The 21,390-nt window shown below is 46.3% G+C and overlaps 1 protein-coding gene across 3 annotated transcripts; it reads right to left on the reverse strand.

The window, feature by feature from the left end:
• Nucleotides 1–62: 62 nt before the first annotated feature.
• Sesn (Sestrin) lies at nt 63–15,055 on the reverse strand. 3 transcript variants are annotated; one of them, XM_022832629.2, is made up of 3 exons: nt 14,362–15,055; nt 2,767–3,845; nt 63–2,495 (listed from the first exon to the last, which is right to left on the reverse strand). In XM_022832629.2, exons 1-3 carry the CDS (start codon nt 14,380–14,382, stop codon nt 2,183–2,185), a joined length of 1,413 nt encoding a protein of 470 aa, XP_022688364.1. In that variant the 5' UTR covers nt 14,383–15,055; the 3' UTR covers nt 63–2,182. The 3 variants fall into 3 exon arrangements, with proteins under 3 accessions (XP_022688364.1, XP_086824272.1, XP_022688363.1); XM_086968146.1 differs by lacking the exon at nt 14,362–15,055 and adding an exon at nt 4,274–5,226; XM_022832628.2 differs by lacking the exon at nt 14,362–15,055 and adding an exon at nt 4,098–5,223.
• Between the last annotated feature and the right edge of the window lie 6,335 nt (nt 15,056–21,390).

Genomic DNA, 21,390 nt, shown 5'->3' on the forward strand with positions numbered 1-21,390 from the left:
ATATATTGTATATAGATATGGAGTAGAAAAGCGCGAAAACAACTAGCAAAAAACACACCGTGTTTTCATGGTCATCGTAATCATCACCACCATAATCATCATCATTATCATAATCGTTTACCTGCTCCACGTTTTGCATTTATTGGCTTTCTTTCAATAATGTCGTTCTCTCACAGACAGGCTGGATGTCACCAGCAATCGGAGCGCCACGCGATAGTACTTGTTCATTAACAGAGAGACAATTTATCTGTTTATAGCGGCAAAAACACACCTTTTTTGCTTAAGCCGTACGTTTTCCCTGCTGTTGTTATCGCTGAAATTCGTCTCTGTTTCTCAACTGCTCCGGTGTTGCCATTTATCTTGGCGAGAGCTCAAAGGATAAGTAGAAAATATAAGTGATGCAAACAACGAACTAGTAACAAAATCACATTTTTTCCTATCGACTTTGTATCCAACCGGTCATTATCGAACGCGTTTAGTGACGGATATCGAAGAATTACTAGATGCTTGTATATGCTGTTATTTCTATTGTTGTTGCTGTTGTTGTAGTCATTGTTGCTTTTCTAACCTGTTGTTGTAATAAGTTGTTGTTGCTATGCTTATTGGTGTTGGTTCACTGCAACTTGAATGTGAAAAAGAAAAGCTTGGAGTCCAATATTTCATTTTTTTTTCAACTTTACTCGGCGACGGATGTTATTATTATTATTATAAATTATATTGTTCTATCATGTCTAGTTCTTGAGGAAATAGGGGAGAGTCCAGCTCCCCGGCGGCCGATAGCTGCGCATGCGCTAGGGATCGATCACAGATATCGAGCGGGGGGTGTATCGGGCCATGAAGAAATGAGATATATACTATCATGTATTGAGGAAGAACCAACGACCCACAACAAGCTTATAAGCGCCTGATTTGCGTACGTGCACAGCCTATTATAGCCTTACAACTACAATCACTACGAATGTTCTGCCCTTGATTATGTGTTGTTGAGGCCGTTAATAGGTCCGAATTGAGTCGGGAAGACGAAGACGCATCGAACAGTAGACCTAGTAGGAAGTAAAGAAAAGGGCGGAAAAACGTACGTAAGGCGGCAAAAGGGCGGCTCATCGGTCGATAGACGCGTACAACAAGCAGTGGGTTGGTTGATCATGAAATCGTCAATATCTTTGATACAATTGCTACGTATACATATAGATACACACCCCGCTATCGATCATCAATCACCAGAGAGAACCACCAAGGAGATCATTGTAAATTTCACCTTTCATTATTGTCGACATCACCATCAACATCTCCAACTTTATTTTATCAAGCATGATCTTCGGTTCTTTCGTCAACAGTCGGTCGTCGGTACATTTCAACTGCTTAACTAGTTGGTGATGATCTGGGCTTTTCTTGTTTTGTCATGAAACAAAACAACTTTTGCATCGACTCAAGTAAGCTTCCCAAGCTATCCCATCACAGTACGATACTCATTTTAATCGATAGACTAATAATATAATTATAGGAGCGTAATGGACCAACGATAGCCATTGTTCCTGTTTTACGGTACGGGAATTCCAAAAAAAAACTAAGTAAGCAGAAACAAAGCCGAGCATATACTATATCTAATATGCGTACTGCATAATTTACAATAAGCATATTTTTCAGATCCGCTCTGTTAAACGATAATAAATCTATCGATTTCTTTTCCACCTTTACTTGCTCTAACGCTTTACTAATCTCTCGGTTGTCTCGCACACACAGACATGTTTGTTTTGCTCTCTGGGATAAAGGGACACTGTCCTGATGGTTTAGAGCAAGGCTAACAGGGTTATGGGTCATGGGGTGGGGAATATCGTCTGGGAGACCGGCCGGTGAATCTAAGCAACTCAATAATTGTTTCCAAGATTGATCAAAATTAGTAATAAATGGAGGACTCAATATCCTCCTGTATCTAGATGTGGACATACGATCACTCGAGTTCTTGCTGTAGTATATTGTTGTTGATGTTGACGTTGCTGTTGTTGTTGTTGTTGTTGTTGTTGCCCAAGTTCAAAAGGACGAAATAAGAACGGAACGAGGGGACGTGCTCTCATAATGTGTTTTTTGTTTTGTTTTCGAATCCGTATTTGAATTCGTATTCGGATAAATTGTTGCGTTGCGCTGTTCTGTTTGACTCGACTGAGCTGCTACCACTTGTCGTCTAGGTCGTGTGTCGCATGAGCGCCCGTAGGGCGTACAGCAGCTCGGCCTGCATGCGAGCCTCAAGGATCATTAATGTTACATGCACCTTCTCCGAGTATTTAAATTCGCGCATCACACTATCGTAGTGCTGCTTCGACACCCGTTCCGGGTAACAGCAAACAGCCTTAATGTACTGCTTCAGGTTGCGATCGAGCAGCTCGTTCACCTCCCGATAATCGTAGTCGTCGTGCCGAATACCGAACAGACAGTGAATGTAATTCCACACGGCACGTCGAAACATCGTCGTGTCAACGTTTAACTTCCCGCCCATACTAAGCAAAGAAAGTGAACAAGAAAACGTTTTATAGGTTAAACTTATTTCCGCTGTGTTTTAAATAAATTGAATGAACTGTGATAGCGATTGGTATGAAAGTGAGGTAATATAATCGATATTAGCTTGATACATGACTAGTTATGCATGACTCATGAGGACATACAATGGTTAGCGTAAACGCTGTTCACCACCCAAAGTCGGAGCTATTGAACAGTTTGGCAATAAAATCCCAGTGCGTACTAGAAATAAATGAAAAAGATTGTACTCACGTGTAATATGTCATGTTGTACGCGATTTTGAACTTCTTATCGAGAAGTTTGCCGACATCGTTGTAAAGTCGATTGACAAGCGAGTATCCGTGGTCGTCCCATGAATAGTCTTGGATACGGAACGTCGGAATTTCGGGAGCCTCGCCTCGCTTGGTGAAGTCCTGATAACTGAAGGACGGGTCGAGCACGAACCGAGACAGATCGTTGTCCCGAACAGGGTATCCAGTATTGCCGGTCTGCCCGTTAGAGTAGCTGGCATTGTGTATTGTCGAGATGGAAGCACTTTCCGTAGCCTCGCTTTCAAATCGACGAGCGAGCTCCTCACAGGTGATGTCCTGCGATGACTTTGATTCTGAAATGGTTCGCATTTTGCGCATGAGGTTTTCAACTTCGCCTCCTGCGATCGGCGACCCTTGGTGCGACGGACTCGCGTTCGGACTGCCTGACAGCACTGGACTCGACCCGCCAGATTTGAGCGACTCTCGTGACGAGTTTAGGCGTAGCCCGTTCGACGTCTGTTGTTGTTGTTGTTGCTGTTGTTGTTGCTGCTGCTGCTGCTGCTGCTGCTGCTGCTGCAGCTGTTGTTGCGAGATTCCGCAGCCGAATACAAAACTGGACAACGCATGGAAATGCGCCAAAATCGTGATGGCATGAACCACTTCGGCCAGCGACCAGCTGTCCTGGCCAGTTACTAACCGAAGGATATGGTTTTTTGTGATCATCCACGGTCGGTGGGCAAGCATCTGGTTGATGTCGTCTAAGTCGCGGATCTTCTTGGGTGCGAATTGTAAACCTTGCAGCCAGGCCTTGTCGCCGCCGCATGACAGGAACTCCTGCGTCTCAACTTCGGCAAGATACGTGCACTGGTGCCTTGAAGCGGCCATCAGTGCGATGAAATGTCGCTGGTCATATGGAAGAGGACCATCACCCTGCATTACAAATTCCTGCGTTTGCGAGAACGGCTCCTGATACTGCGGATGGTACGCCATCAACTGATTAACATGGTTCAGGACGCGATCTTGGTAGACGCCAGTATAAAATTGACCCGCCCCCGTCACACCTTCTATGTAGAGTTGAGTCTATAATGGAGACATAATAAACATGAAGAATAAATATCTTTGTTAGCTTCACTATTATGATAGAGAAACAAATTCACGGTTATTGAACAGCCAGTCCACTGGGTATCATAATACCTGGAAGCTATATGACGCAGAAAGGAAACATTTCATTTTGCATCATAGTGCAACACACACACACAGATATATATATATATATATATATATATAGATAATGACAATACAACGTATTCAGCGCTTAAGCGCCAAACATACATCCCTACTAAACCAGATCGTATTTGCTCCCAGCAGGGCAGAGCGACGACTTCTTTTGCACACCGGCATATTTTTTGGCTAGCCTTTGTTTTTTTCTTATCTGACACTTCCGATAACCAGTTTGACGACTAGCACGCGACAATGCCCTATATAATAACCGTTCGCCTATTCGCGACCTTAGCAGCAGGAGCAGCAGCAGCAGCAGCAGCAGTAGTAGTAGTGGCAGTAGCAGTAGTAGCAGTAGCAGTAGTAGCAGTAGTAGTAGTAGTAGCAGTAGTAGTAGCAGCAGTTTTATGTCCCATGCTGTATTCTGTACTCCGCCGCCTGGCGAGAACAGCTGACGATAAATTTGGTTCTATTTCTCGTTTGGTTGTTCGCTCGTCTACATGGGCGATAGAGGACCACTCGATTTATGCTGCTTTCTGTTTGCCGAACGTATAGCAACATTACGCAGGGGTGCAGTATAAAATCGTGGATAAGTCAACAGAGCGAATTACACGCTTACGGTATCATGGTAGATAAGCCGCAGGCACTACTCTTACAGCATTGACATCAGAATCAGCGTCAGCGTTATCGTTACCGAGCACGCTCTCACTATACTGTATAATGGTCCACCACTAACGACGTTCGACGGCAAAAGTCTAATGAAAAAGGAGCACCTTTCGAAAGCGAGTTGACAACAACTCAATCCTACTCTCTTAGATTCACTGCAAGAACCTGTCTTCACCAGTAATTAAGGCGACTGACTGATTAAACAAATAACTACCGAACTACAACCATTGCATTCACTTAGACCGCAAATAGTATTCCCGCACTGGACACACCGCTACTATACCCCGCATTCAGACATGACCTGCTATTACTTCGATGGACTTTGCTATTTTTCTGCGACTAAGATGCGAAAGTCGCCACCCTGCTGATGATCGTGCTAGCGGCAGGTTTGCAGGCACGCTCTCGACCTGTTCTGTCCGACCGACCAGGCCACGTTTGCTGTCTGCAGATGCACGGCTGCCAGTCGTGTTCGATCGAAAGAAAGGGAGCGAAACGAAGTGAATGGGTGGTTGCTGCTGCTGCTGCCTCTTCTTATTTTTAGAGAGCGGTCGACACTGCGCGATCGTACGCCACGCGACCTTTCGCTTTATAGCACGCCTCTCACTCTCGCCCGCACTTTACCCATATCGACGTCGTCCATCGTGTCATGTCGATTAATGTATGGTAGATCCATGACGATTATCAACGATAACAGCGGAACATGAGTCCACCTCGAAAGAAGAAACAATGCCGGTGGCGCCGCCGCTGCAGACAGCAGTAACGTGCCACAACAGTACCACTACCACAGCCCTCGTGCTGCGGCCATCTCCTGTCAGAAGTCTATGCTACTTTCTCAATTCTGCAACGTTGTCCACGGGGCTGATGGCCAGACGGCATCAACGAGTGCCGACCCATTTGCTGTTCCGGAGATCAACAGGGTTAATACTCCCGCTAGCTAACCTACACCAACAGGCGCTTGAGTGAAGAAGTTTTACATATATATATATATATATATATATATATATATATATATATATAGCAGACTGTTGATGGAAACAGCCGACCAGCTGGACATCTATCAGTGGCCAGGTCATCCAGATGCTTTGGAGGAGGCATCACTGGTTTGTACGCGTGCGTGTTTCGGAAGCTGAAAAGAGACAACATCGAAACGATAAAGGCAAACAAGTTTGTAACAGCAGCACCAGCAGTAGCCTGTAATTGCGAATATCGTGCTCGGAATGTGAGCTGCTTCATATTTGACGTCGATTTCGCTAGCGGCGGCGGCGGCGGCGGCGGCATATAATAGCGAACTGCCATAGCAGCTGCCGCTGCATGCCGCTCGTTGCTGGCAGTTTTCTCGCTGTTACGGTAGAGGCCAATGCAGACAACAGCAGCAGTAGCAGACCAACTAAAGCCTTAGATGCTTGTCTGTCGATTTGTTAGACAACACTACAGCCATTATCAATATTAAGATCATGATCAGGGGACGACTGCGAATGTGTTGTGCTCGCTATGGAAGCTTACGTCAGGGTCGTGGTGTTCCTCCACGGCTCGAGAAAGTCACAACGACGGCTGCTTCCATCAGCACTAACAGCAGTCGCGTTCGTCACAGCACACATCACCGCTTTGGCATTGTCATCAGTAAAAGGCGTCACTAAAGGTATTGCTACAATTAAAATACATAATCATCCCAAGCAGTAGGATTGTCCTGATCACCATCATCATAGTAGACATCTCCACCTCTACGAACATAGGACTTGTTTGAGGGTAAAGGAGATAACAACCCTGCCGCCGCTGCCAGCACGGTTCCGGCTTCCATTAGTGGCATCAACCACTGCAATGTCGCTACGAGGCCCTTTAGGGCATCAACACTCAATCACGGCAACGATAGCAGCAGAAGCAATTTTGAGCACGTCTTACCACTCAGAGTGATGTATTATATCGTAGTACAGATTCGACTAGCTTTTGCAACCAGCAAGATTTCTCCATAATGCAGGCGCGTGTCGACTTTGCGTATATTACTTACTGTATAATGGCGCAATTGATCCGCATAAAATGCTAATACGCTCCTGTGATTGTTCAGCTGTTGTTTTTCTATTAGTATTGTTCTTAATGGGCGTCGTCAGTGCCGGCGACTTTCGCCTTTGGTGAACGCACCGACAGTAACGTGCAAAAGACCGTCAATATCTTGCTGCTCGCGTTTGCGCTTTGGGGACCTGTCGCTCTCGACGCCTGAGTACACCTCTGAATTCGCTTTCTGTCGGCAATACGTCATACGAGCATTAACTGATCTTTGCCGTCGTTCTTTGCTCTTCTGCAGCGGCAGCAGCAACAATGACGACGACGACGACAACAAAGAGCCTTTTATTTATTATATAGTACTTGTACCGCTACCATTACAAGATTACACCACTACCACATGGAAGGCTTCCTTGCCTCTTCGGCTCCCTCAGTCCTTCTGTCTAAACGTGCTGTCCTAAACGTCATGAAGGCTCTTACTACGTGTTTCAGTGTTGCTTCTGCAGTCTTATCCACAGCTGCCTGTTATAGCCGTCGGCCTTCAACTTGACTTTGGTGAACTGGTGCTTTATGGTTGTCCTCGACTCGTGAACTATTGTTGGCAACAGAAGCCATGCGCCGCTGCGGCTGATGCGGCAGTACTCAAAAGCAGACAAGTGAGTAAGCGGGCGTCTAGGTACCTATGCTTCATTATAGCACAGCGCTGCCATATATATATATATATATATATATATATATATACATTATCCTGGATAAAAATACACTAACTGCTTTTACTGCTGCTGCAGCAGCATCCGCAGTGATGTCGGCTTTCGCTAGCGGCTAGCTACTTTGATGCTTTCCTGTTTTTGGTTGGCAGGCTGCCGGTCGCCCCTTCAAAAAAAAGATTTCAAGAGCAAAATGAGACGAGATTGACGATTGCCTATCAGCAGCGTTGGCGGTAGCAGTAGCAGTTGGCGGCGCCATCGCCTTTGTCGTCGTCGTTCGCGTCACGGCCGTTCAGTCAGTACAGAGAGCCAAACTGACTGGCACTTGAATGCAAAGAAAAGCTGATGACAGCAGAACGGTCCAAGTTCACTTTTAAAGTTTAAAAAGAAACAACGACGGAGATCGTCAGGGGGTAACAACAAATGGTGTGGCGGCCACACAAAGAGGAGCGTGAGCCGTAACGGTTGTGGCAGGCCGAGAAAAGATGTGCGCGCTTTCATAGGCAACAGGGTAAACCGTCAGATATTCAGCGCCGGCGACAAGCCTTTGGCCAAAGTTACCCCGTCGATCCAGAACAGTCAGATCGGTGGCCACCGGGGAGAAGGCATCAATACACCAAGTACGGAACAACGTGCCGGATGCACGAGCAACGCGCAGCAGTGGCTAAGGTAGCGGCCGACAGAGAGGACTCGGACGTTTTTTGCGAACGCGGAAGTGCAATAGTCGTTCCACTGGTAGATGTTGACACACGCATACTCGCACGCATGTCCAGAAGAGGATCAGGTTTTTTGCTGCCAGCCACTATACATGACGACCTGCAAATCAACTCTAGCTAGCTAATAAACGAACAAAGGCTATTTATCACCACCAACATGCCAGTCCCAGTGGGCGCGGCTACGTTAGCGCCAGCGAGGCCATAGACTGTGGTTGCTGCGGTAACAGTGACAGCTGCTGTGGTGGTTAATGACCGAGCTGCAATAACGAGAAAGGACCAGTAGTAATAGGCAGCGGTAAACTGTTGCTGTTTTTTTTTCTACCTTTCGGCAATTCGACGAGAGCGGGATCACATTAAAGTTGGAATCAACAACGCATTACTAACAACGATTAGTTGAGTAACTCGGCTACGGCGGGCGTTCATCGTGGTGGCCTGTCGTTGCTGCTGAATTAACACCGGGTTATTTCCACGTAATTTTACGTTAACCGTTTGCCGCCGTACGCGGCGATGAAGCAGAGGCATCGGCGACGCCAGTAGCAGCGAGGAACAAAGAAACACTACACGCTATTGACCAGATAGACAAACGCTAAGCGGTGGTGCTACCAGTGTTTAGGACACTGCTGCCGTCATTGTTGTTGTTCATACCGATCATTGTCATACTCATTATGGGGTTAACTAGCCGTTAATTGTTTACAGGTACTTAGTGCTTGTTTTGTTGGTGTTGCTGGTGACGGTAATCAGGCCAACTGACGCAGGCCAGTTAGCCATAGTTGGCAATGGCTCAGCTGCCAGTTTACTCCTGCCTGGCAAGGTGTACATAAAATTCAGCTTGGACAATAACAACAAAGCATTAAACGCGGCAAAAGCCGCAGTATCAACATCAGCAGCTCAGACAGTCAGCACTGCTCTTCTACAACAGTTCTGCGCAATTTTAGAACAGCAACGGCAGTCATCAAGAGGCAAAAAACCTATTAATTATTGCAAATGAAATCTTAAATTTAAGCCTTAATACGCTTAGTCTCTTTGATGTGCAGAATGTTCGCGCTCTCTCGTAAATCGGCCATTTCTTCAGCACGGACTTTTCGGTCGACACGTTTTATTTAGATACAAAGTATTCGTGTAAATGCAATGTTAAAAGTATCAAACAAATAGTCGTATGCAGAGTTATATGTACAACAATGTTCCTTTATTCAGACGTAAAAGCGCCTTATTCACAACCCTACAAGAAGTACGCAGACAAAATGCGCCGCGCTCGTTGATAACCTGTGTCTACGTGTCCGCACATGTGTCGATTTTGATAACTGTTACGCAACTGCTGATCGGAAACGGAAGTAGACCCCTAAGTGCTAATATCTAGATGAGTTTTACAAACATAGGTCTGCCGCCGGCACTATCACGATTATCGTAGCGAGTACCATGGCTGCCGCTAACAAACATGGCACTAACTGGCCAGTGCGTGCCATCGTGTGCCGAAGTGGCTGCACGTGAATGTATGTGCGTGTGACTGCCGCAAAACGTAGTCCTAACGAGTCGAACAGTTACTAATTTCCCTTATCGCACGCAGCGAACTTACCTACCTAGGTTGACTACCAAACTGCCAGAGTCTTGAATTTTTAGGCAGACATCGCAAAACAGGTCTTCATTGCCCACTATGACTACAACAGCAAGCGGTAGCGATTGGTCCGATAGTGAGTGCGGTTTCGGCGTTGGCGGAGAAAACGGGGTCGTGACGCTAATTACAACACTCCAAAAGTTTAATGTAATAATAACAACAACCACGACAACAATGAGCGCAAGAATTATTGCTACTTGTAGCTAGTCTGGCAGCGATAACATTCCGTCAGTCGAACTGATCGCCGTTACCATAAACGAAATGAAGAGGACCAATTAATTAGCTGACTGCAGCCGCCGCTGCTGAGCTAGACCAGCAGCAACAGTGACAACAGCAGCAGCAGCAGCAGTAGTAATCTGGCAGCTACAGAACGACGCGTCGCTTCGACTCCTTGTCTAATAAACAAGCCATCCCGTCAGTCGGTGGGCGTCGATCACGAACTAGCAGCCAGCTCGCGTTTTGCGTTTGCGCCTGCTACGCTACATTTGGGCTGAGCAGAGTTTCTCCCTGTACTTGCAATTTCTCGCTGCTTAACGAAAAGCGCCAGCAGCGCGGACGACAGCATCAGGCAGCGTCATTTTGCCATTTCAGACCGTTGCTACGGTACTGTGGCGGCCAAAGATATCTTTTTTGCATTTGCGCAACCAACCCAGGTACAACACAGCGAACGGCTTCTCTGTCGACGCGCGTGAGCTCAGTTCAGCCGTTCGAAAAAATAGATCGGTTCGTTTTTAGCCTAACTAACTAGCTACTCGTACTAGCTGCTGCGGAATGATCAGGCTAGCGCCGCCTAGGAGGACGATACTAATAACAGGACAGTCGAATACGGTTCGACGAAGTCAATACGTCAGTCTGTGCGACCCCGATGACAGATTGGAATCAGCCAAGGAACCAGCTGACGAGGAGTGGCTGAGCTTCGCGCACGTACCGCAGGCAACAGTTGAACAGCAACAGACAGCCACTACAGCAGCAACAGCATTTGATTTAGAGAATAGGAAAGACACGACGGCCTGCTTGTGATGCATACCGTATTTCGTCTGTATATGTTTGTATAGTTGCGTATGCCGGCAACGTTTCGTCAGCTCGATCCATCGCGTAACAGTGAGACTAAGACGAGCGGATACTAAGAGTGTTTGCGCGCCACAGAGAAAGATATAGCAAGGAATTTATCATACTCATAGATACAGACCGACACTTCGTCTATAGAAACAGTATATGTGCACTTCGCTTTAGCAAGTGCTAGATATATATATATATCTGTCTACGTACGCCAGCAATAGTAATGTATTACTGCAGCCCACGATAATTAAAATGATAACAATCAACTTGACAACTTGGTGCTTCTGACGCCAACGGGAGCGACGGCGCTGATGATGACGCTGACGATATGAACGCAAATTCTAGATTATTAACACTAACAATATGTTATACGATACGTGTCAAGTGTGGACGGATGGTAAAGTACGAGAAACGCAAGCCAAACATGTGCAGACTGTAAGCAATTGATAATAATATTCAACTGTACCATATCGAAGTGGTGTGAGGAGGAAGATAAGCCAACAACACACCGAAACAATATTTGCTGCGTCAACGCAGTCATCACCGTCCCAGTTGACGCCGCCAACAATGCAGCATTGACTAACCGCAATGTGTGATGACTGCAGCCCCTGCGCGTAGGCAATGTGAAATACTGACAAATCACCGTTGCCCACTATGAACTGTAGTAATAATAACAATAACAGAGGCGTCTGCTGTCTATTGCTCACAGACGGACCGGAAACAACAACAATAACAGTATAGCCAATGAGAACTGGATTGAAGAACCGACTCTTGCGAAACGGCTAAGGCCATTCCTTCAAACGCCAGTTCATATTATTGTATTTCTATCTTTGCACAATGTACGAGCAAGCCACGTATGCATAAAAACGCAGCACTGAACGAGCTTCTCTTTCACGTCTCCTAGTTTCTAGGTCTAGACGCCACAGTTCTGCTCCATAGAAGTATGCACAATGTAGCGGTTGTATCATGATACAGTGAGGCTTCTTCGGTCCGTCGAGCGAGAGGTGGCGGTGATGGGGATATAGATCCCCTTCTTCGGGGGATAGAAGGGGCGAATGAAGGAGAAAGGACCGGTATAGGGTGCCGGCACAGGGCAACACCAAGCTCATCTCAGCATCAAGCAAGGTTTTGATGTGTGTGGAGCGCCGGCTGCAGGCTTTGAGGGGTTAGATTGGACATAGGGCCCTGAACTGAAAGGAGACGGGCCCGTTGACTTACCGTCTTATCCACCAGATGGCGCCACTGAACGCTGATGCAAGTTTCCGCAATATCAGAGCCGCCCGGCCAGGAGTCAACCCCAGTTTACTCGACCCCAAACAAGCAGGAAGCCGGAGCAAACAACTGCTCGAAGCTCGCTGGTGTAGCGTCGAAAAGCTCCACGACGCCCGTCCAAATAACAAGTACTAACGATGGAAAGAAAGCAACGAATGGACGTATAGCGACAGGAAAGCTATTGGCGGAAGATTTAAGAAAACTGATCTCGCGCTTAACAAATTGTTACCTAGATTTAATTGGCACCATGCGAAGAAGCGGCCAGCTATTTGCTGTTCCATTGGTACTAATAGCGGTAATAATGAACGTAGGTAAAGATAGTCATGCTCGGCGATTATTTGCTTCTACTACAAACTCTTTGTTGGATTCGCTGCTCATGACATGAGCTGGACGTTGCCGAACGCCACAGTAAATAGCAAAATACAAACAATTGACAGAGCTATGGCGTGCAACAATCGCATGGTAACAACATCTATTGATGCTGTTGACTTTTCTTTAGGAATAAATTGGTTTAATTAGCTAGTCTAGGCAAAGTTCAAATTTTAGAGTAGCACAAATAACAGCGATATTGGCACCTACCGAACGCTAACTACTGAGTGGATGTCATTAAAAATTCAATTTGGACGACTAAGTATAGAAAAAAAAAAAAAGAGCCAATAACACTGGCAGATCATTGCGAATCCTTCACACTTTAAGGGAAGACTAATACCGCTCGCGATTTTATATAAATACCCATTCCTACATTCCTTTTCTGTCTGTCATGCGGTTTTTTTGATGTGCGGTTCTTGACAGCGGGTTGAACGCTGACGGAAATCGTTTTCAAGTATAAAACATGAGACACCCACAAGGCAGAGACACTGATCTCGAAAAACAATGCAGGCAACGTCACGTATTTTATATAGACATATATATATACACCTGCGTCTGTCTGCGGCATAACTGCCGAAGTGTGTCCTATAACCGATACCAATAGCATCGTTACGAATTATAGTGTCTCCGCCATCATCGCCAGCCATGGCAAGAACAGCGTAAGCATGATACGTATCGAACAGTTTCACTGAACGCTTCGAGTGTTTTGACTAGCAGCATATAGAAACAATTAGCTTGCACGGCAGATGTGGATAACTCAAATATATTTATTAAGTAGAATCACGGCTAGTTAACCGTCCGGCCTGGAACGAGTTCATCGCTGCTGGTGCTCTTGCTGTTTTTTCTTTGATTGTTTGTGGGGCTGCTGCCATTGGCGTTGCTTTTGCGGTAGCTGTTTGCTGGACAGTGAGCAGCGGTCGCCGGTTGCCAAGGTCAGAATACCGGCGAACACTTCGGCTGCACTAGAAGCAAACAGCTTCGATTGGTACGGCAGCTGCGACAATAACCAACGGCTGGCAGTTGCTAAGACAAGCAAGCGACGAGCTTCTAAATGCCGGTACCACACACTCATCGTTGTATGTACGTTGATAAAGTAAAAGTATCCTGCACGCTGTTAACGAGCTGTGTTTACTATAAGCTAGTCAGGTACGATCAACATCGGTAAAAGTATCAGTGTTATTTTTAATGATATCAGTAGCTCTAATAGTGGCATAGTGACAGTCAGCTGCAGCTACAACAGCAGCCACAGTCGTTGTAATCGTTAGACACCAATCGGTTGACACGAAATAACCATCATAGCCAAATCGAACGACGTTCGATCGTCAGAACTGGCAGATTAGATGGACCAGGCGAGGCGGTGCGAGACGAAACGGAACGGTTGAACTAGCTTTCAGCCAGGCAGCAAAGATGCTTGAAGATGCTGCCACTGAAGTTAGCAGTCGGTAACTATGTTCGCGCATAAAATACATAATCGAACACAGACCAAGTTGGTAGTCTCTAGGTAAGAGACTTCCTAGAGAAATGTTCATATATGTCAAGGTGACTGAAAGAGAAATTGCAATCGAAATATAAAATACAAAATTCACTCGTTTGATCGTCAGCTGCGTGACAATTCGCCTCTCAGATCGACACCATAATAACGGCGGCGCTGGCATTAGTATGTAACATAAAGTAATATAACAAACACGATTCGTAATCACTCCAACGAGTGAAACAGTAACCAGCTTAGCTAAATAGAACAAAATGGATTATCGCGTTGGCCAACGTCGCCGTTTGACCACCAAAGCGAAACTTCAGAGTGGTCCCTGCCCCTTCGTATATTATCCATTGAATTAAGTCGTTTGTTCTATTATGCTTTCTCTGTATATACGTATACAATAATCCGGACTTTTCACTCAGTTGAGAACGAACCAATAGTGAGACAAGAGAAAAAGATAACACCCGAAATAAACACTATTACAAAACGCAAAGACACTCACGTTTCTGACGATCTGTCCCATGTCTGAAGGTATGATGTGATAGTATGGTATAATCCAGTAAAGGCGAAGTCACGAACAAAAAGATCTTGCTTTTTAGGTATCTCGTCTCCGCCGGGGAGGCGAAATCGACGCCTGGGGACGGATGAAGGCACAAATCAACTGCTTTTATTGAGCAGTAGTAGAGTCGCGGCCGATTTTTACAGCAGCGTCTTGCAGTAGTTGGTCGATACAATTTTATATTATGGAGACGTCACCAAAAGCCGATATCGTGAACAAGCGTCGACCTAGTGGCTTTCCGTGCCTCTCGTGGGCCTTTCGTTCCTCCAGTGTTACGGCTGGTGTTTTTACACGCGATGGATTTTTGTAGATGAAGTGACACGATGCTGTTCACTCTTCGTAGGATGTTTTTTGGTTGCTCCGTCGGACACGTTGTGGGGCTGTGGACTGTCGTGGGGTATCCTAAACGAGCATCACAGTTCTGCTTCTTTCACGGGTGCTGCTACAAAATATCGTTGGACTTTGTTATAATTTTCGGATAGATCCAAGCTACGCGCACTACACACTGGTAAGTTGGCAATAATTAAAGCTAGATTTGGATTGGCTTTGCCGGCTTGCTTGGGCGTCTTGGCTACGCTCGACGCGACGATTTAGCCTTATTTTCACTTCGCAGCTCCACTCTACAAGAACATCTTTGCAACTGGCCTCGCCAATCAGCTGCTCGAACGACTATCCCTCACGAGCGAGGGTCAATCGGGCCCTTTCCAGTCATTTAACCAATAGTGAAGTGGCGCTGACTCCAACAGCGCCGTCTGGATTCGGAGAGGGTCGCGTCGAGCCGGCAGTTTGCACGCCAGAGTAACACCTGCATTCGGGCTGCGACCGCCGTCGGGTGCGCACGCCCAAGGGACTGTTCATCGGCGTTGTCCCTCTGTTAGCTAGTAGAGCTCAGCGTCAAGCTGCCGTTGGCATCGTTTCGGCTAAACGACAACGGGGCTTCGATTCGAGCTACTCCGGACGAAATGTTAGGGCAAAATTATGATCTTGGATACTCAACAGTTACTGCAAGTTTTGTTGTTAGAGTTGTTTCTGCTGAACCTGCTCTGTTGTTGTTGTTGCTCACGCTATTATTGAGATGCTCTTGCTGCTGTAGGAAACTCATTATTGCTAGGTCGCACGCAGTAGTTCTTGGTCAATAGTGGATACTCGGTCATGTATTCGAGGTATTACTTTGACTTAAGAGATCTGCTGCAGCTGCTGACGTCTAGCAGCGTTAAAGTGTTATCGTTGTTGTTGAAGCACAAGTTGTTGTTGTTGTTGTTGGTAGTGCCGTCATCAACTTCATCGCCGACCCAGGATAATATGACGGTAGCTGTACAGTGGGGTGCTGCTGCTGCTGCAATCCAGTTAGACTGTCAGATACGAGTCTATTGGCTTCATCGCTCTGATGTACCAGTTTCGGGGCTGGTAACGAAAATGCTAGTTCAGGGTCCGCAGTCCTCTGTTAGCTTTTTTGCAGTCTAAGCCATGCCATGCTCTGTATCAAGCGAAAATGTTGGTTGGCTAATGCACAGTAATCGCAGCAGTAGCTGCGTCCCGTTGGAGTCTACTGAAAACCATCCAACCCGATATACTGTTCCGTGCCAACATTTTTGTGAAACCTAGTACAGCCTAGACCCACCTACGAATCTCTGTCTAGAAGCTGGCTGACCTCGTATGCTGTTTCTCGCGCCTGTGGTTATTTGTTGGTAGAACGGGCAAGCTTTATCGGATGGTTGTGATGCTGAGTGGACAAGTATTACAACACAATTCGTTCACACACATACGTACGCATGCCATTGGACACGGCAGATTAAAATGGATATATATATATATATATATATATATAATAGGAGATTGGACCCCCACGCGATTGTTTCGACTGCAGTTTACTTCGCTGTCTCCCCAACTAAACAAATGCCAGTTCTTCCGTCCAAACTGTAGCTATAGCCTCATAGTATATGGTAAAGAGAGAGGAAGCGATAAAGGGATAATTCAGGCAGACTGATTTTCTGTTTTCTGCGCACTCGCCCCAGGATATTATACCATACGTACACTATAGAATAGGACTAACTTGTATGTATATGATATTGTGTGTGAATATGATAAAATAATGCAATAGATTATTGTCTGTCAGCTCGGTTCTACGTATCCTTTCATTCGGAGTGTTCCTGTGGACTGCTGCTGCTACTGCCATCGTCACAGTCACATGTGAAATAGTTGTGGCAACGACACCGGGGGCGGCTGAATGCTGTCCCACGGGTCATAAAAAAAATGTCCGCACCGACAACAACCCTGTGTCCGTCTGACGTTCTATCATACACTGACCTACAACCGCACCGGTCACTAATATATATTGTACTAATACATATATATATATATGTATATATTTTAATAGACACCTAGCTTGACCAGTTTTGCCATGATGGCCGGCCGACAACAACCGAGACACCCAAGCAGCGCTTCGTCTGCTGGCCGACCAGCTAGCAAGCGACCTACAAAGCAACTAATTCATCAGACATATCACGTTGACTTTTCCTTTGACGACGATTGGTAAAGCTGACATTACAGTTGCCGAATAGAAGCGACCGTCATTATAAAACGCTGCTCACGAAGAAAAGCATTGTGCGTCGACACGGCCATAGTCAGTGGCGCTATTGGAGCGTTACCAACTGAACGGCAAGCGACTTCACGCGCATCAGCTAAAGCAGGACAGCATCGACGACAAGAGACCCAATGCTCCACTCCTACTGTGGCGGCCAGTACTGATACAGACCTTCGTGAAGGTGGCGTTCCAGATGACGTGAATCAATTGATTTTCATTTGGAGCCGGACGGATGGACAGATCGGCTGACGTTTGACTCTAGCGTAACTCTAGACAGCTTTTGTGTTCATGTCTATAGTCCTATGTCTCTATTGCTCCGTGTATTCTTGCTAGCTGGGCTCTAGGCGGCGGCAGCAAATGCAGTAGCTCTGCATCAGTTGTCTGCGTATTTCATTAGATGTATCACTGACCGACTGAATTAAGCATAAGTGGCCGGCAGAATTTGGCTGCAATTATGGAGCTAGGCAGAAACAGAGAACGTTGGGGGTATTTTTTTTTCAATGATTGTCATCAATTTTTTATATGCTGTTTTTTTCTGACGCAAATTATAGCGATACACCAAACTGTACACATAGTGTGTGCACCTGACCCCGTAGGTTGGTTCTTAACTTGTCCGATGTTGTTCTGCTATCAATTTATGTTACAGTGATAAGAATTTATTAATACTATATCTGTTACTACTTTTGTAGGCAGTTCGGTCATGTGCAGGTTTGGCCCCTGGTAAAACTGTAGCACTTGTTTAAGTTCTAGTATGCACTCAAAACCGTGAAGGAAATCGAAAAGTCTTCAAAGTAAAGTAACAGATGTCGCCACTGGCCACAGAAACAACGTATTATCTGCTTTAAGCTAGTTGCCCTTACACCACTTAAGTGAGTAAAAAAAAATTAAATTTACATCGTTCACTAATACCGCCGATACCTCTGTTACTGCTAGCCGATAGGTAAATTAATCGGGGCCCTCTCAGACAAGACGTTCTAGGCTGTAAATATGAACACACTCATAAGCTACCCTGATAGCTCTCGTTTCATTAAAATACGCAGACCTCAGAAGATACTAATTAAGCGTCAGCGTTAAGTAATGGTATGGGAGAATTTGATGCAATCCAGAGCATCACCTGCAATCGCAAACTCCTGATAATATAATAGATTATTACTACACTGAAGTGTCTCTATCAGATATTTAGCATCGTTCCGTCAAATGACTGACATATATGAGGGCATATACTAACTAATGGATTCACCTATGATGTTTGAGGGGTGTGTTATATAAAAGTGCTTATTCAGTCCATACGCCCAGACAAGCTCACGAGATCTAGACAGTCTCGTCGAATTTTGTTTGAACATACGACAACATGGGAAAAGAATTCATCTCACACGTAGAATATTAGCCTACCTTTACTTACCAGCATATGAAGCTATCTGGCACCAGACGTACGAAATACCGGATGCGCAGCTCTTGAGAGTATCAGTAATAACTAGTGGACTTTTGAAATTTCTATGAAGCAGACCACCATCGAAAATGGATACAGAATTATAGTCGTTGTGCACTTTTTTCGCGATAAATCCCCTTATTTGTCGACGAATTAGACCTCCCTTGGTTTTAACCCTCGTGTAGTTTCTACATTGGCCATTTGTTAGAACTAGCACTTGCAAGTGTCTTGGGTGTAAAAATCTCTTGAAGACGTAAGTCTCGTAGCTTACAAACTGCGAAATCTATGAAAAAAAATTTTTCAATTTGGTCCCTGCTATTTTGTGTTAACCACTGCTTCTGGTTATCCTCCTGTGAACCTTTTGGAAATGGCGGAAATTTAATTTTATTATATTTTATCTCAACATACCAGCGCTCTGCTGCCCGTTAATGCTCTTCTTATTGTCAGCGTCATTCATCATCATCACAGTCACCGACTTCATCACCATTATGCTTTCTCCTGTACCCTGGCGCTTATGGTGACGTGACACTACGACAGTTTTGGCTGCCGCTGCTGTCAGGGGTCGCCGGTGACACTGAACCCCATCACTAAGAGCCGCACCGGGTGTTCAGAACTAGTCTGAGTCGCTATGTGCCAGTGCGTGTTCTGCAGTATCAGCTGCTACCCTCCCCGTGTTTTCTCTTTCTTTCCCTTTTCAAATCGAAACACTACCTTCGTTCACGCCACACAATAAGTTGCATGAGTGTTATGATTATGGTAAGTTAAGAAGATCTAAATGTCATTGTACTGTTGACTACAACTGGTTCCTATTGTGATTCGCTTCCAACGACAGTCTCCGATATGAGTTTTCATGGAACTGTTTTTCGTTGTTCGGTTTGTGTTATTGTCATCTGTCGGTGTGTCACTGGATCGGCTTCACTGACGCTAGGACGCTGCTGCCTGCAATGGCGATATATGTACATAAAGATACAGCTGCTTGATAAGCGGTTACCAATCAGCCGGCCAGCGAGTGTCTGACGCCTGCAGCATCGGCTACTGCAACTGTTGCCTATGGCCGCCGCCGTTGCCGCTGCCGCCGCCGCCACTGCCGCCACTGCAGTTACCTTTGCAGCAGCAACTGTACTATCGAAAGCCAACGTTATTCAACTGTGGCGGTGGTTGCTGCTTCATCTTAGTACTACTAACAGTGGTGGCAACTGGCGGCTGGCCGTCATTGATGCAAGTTAGTGCTGCTGCTGCTGCTGCTTTTTGTTGTTGTTATTGTAAATTCGCCGCTGTTGCTATTTTTCATATTACTGTGCTAGCCGCTGCTGCTGTAACTATCCACACAGCGGTACAACGGCCGCCGTTCCTACTGGCTACAGTAGTCAATGAGGCAGGCAGGCCAGCGGTGGCGGCGGCGGCGGCGGCGGTGGCGGCGGCAGCGGCTGCGCGACGGCGGCGGCAGCGGCTGCTGCTGATGCCTGCGCGACAAGAGTCGGTCGAGTCGAGTGAGGAGCAGCAGCAGCAGCAGCGGCCGTTCGTCCCCGTGTTGGACGATACCACCACCACTGTTACGGAGGCTACTGCAGTTGAGCCGGCGGCAGCTAGCTTGCGCTTGGGCCTATGTACCCGTCTGTGACTGCGTGAGTGAGTCTGCCGGGCGGGTTGGCTGCCGATGCTGCGTGGTCATTCGTTCTCTTGGTCGTTCCCTAGCGCCAACGACGACGTTATTTAGTGATAGCGGCAGCATCAACAGCATCCGCGGCGGTAACCAGGGTGAGTCTACCGCTTGGGTACAGCGGGCGCGAACAGCAGCGGCACCTAGAAAACCTTCCACCGCTAGTACCAGCACTAGTATTTAACAAACGGGCGAGCGAGCGAATAATGAGTGGTGGGAACTAGCGGCCTAGCCTCCGACCAGTGCCATCTCTAAGCCTATGAATGTCGAAACAAAAGAAACAGCAAGTTTACGACTGCATTGTACGAACAGCGGCGGCATCGACGACCATCCCACCTAGCAATTAGGTATGATCGGTTTGCTAGGTCGATTAGCAACCGCAAATGGTCATAGAGGGAGAGAGGCTAGATACTGTGCAGTCGATTAAAACTGAACGGCTGAAGTGCAACTAGACGCATCGCGAAGGATAATGCAATGCTATTAATGAGCAACAGTGGGAATAAAAAGTAGCGATATCTTCTAGTAATAACATAATACTGAAAAAACACAATGCTATCGTGCTTGACGCTACTCGACGGAGAACAGCGGTAGGTTAAAATCAGTAGACAAAGGCAGTCCTTCTACAATGATTTTTCTTTATAGACGCAGCCATCGTTGCAGCACCTGCTTTTCTAAAATGTCTGTCGATGACAGAAGCGGTTCAGGCGTTGGTTGGCCAGCTTCACGCCGGCGTTACGGCCAGTCGGGGCAAGAGGCGCATCGACACTGCCCTGCTGTAGCTAATAGCAGTTCCGTATGAAGAATCGTCGGATGAGTTGAGCTGGACCTTCCAATCTGTGACAGCGTCGGCGTCGCCAACGAATGTCAGTGGATCCAATGCTCTGTGATCAAGCATTTGTCCGTGTGTAATTTGCCTTCCAACAGCGTTGGGAATTATTTTCGCGTCTCATTATTTTTTCGGCTACACTGTCTTAAGAGCATGCAACAATGCTAATGATAGTAATCATGCCACGACTGTGGCATCGCTATCATTGTTTCTACGTTGCGTTTTCACGTTCGAATTGAACCCACGTGCCTTGCAACTCTGTAAAAAGACATAGTGTGAGTCATCTTGTGCTCGTCTGGGCACGTCCGTCAACACACGGACAGCATGTGTCGGCGGTACGTATAGCGTAACCATATAGCGCGTTACGTACGGGTCTAGGCAAATTAAACACAGAGCTTTCACCAGTCATATCAATAGCCGTTTGCAAAATGGCACTAATTAAACGAAAGAAAAAGAGAGCTTGAATTACCAGC

The sequence above is a fragment of the Varroa jacobsoni genome, unplaced genomic scaffold, assembly GCF_002532875.2.
Source record: "Varroa jacobsoni isolate VJ856 unplaced genomic scaffold, vjacob_1.0 scaffold_403, whole genome shotgun sequence".
NCBI lineage: Eukaryota > Metazoa > Arthropoda > Arachnida > Mesostigmata > Varroidae > Varroa > Varroa jacobsoni.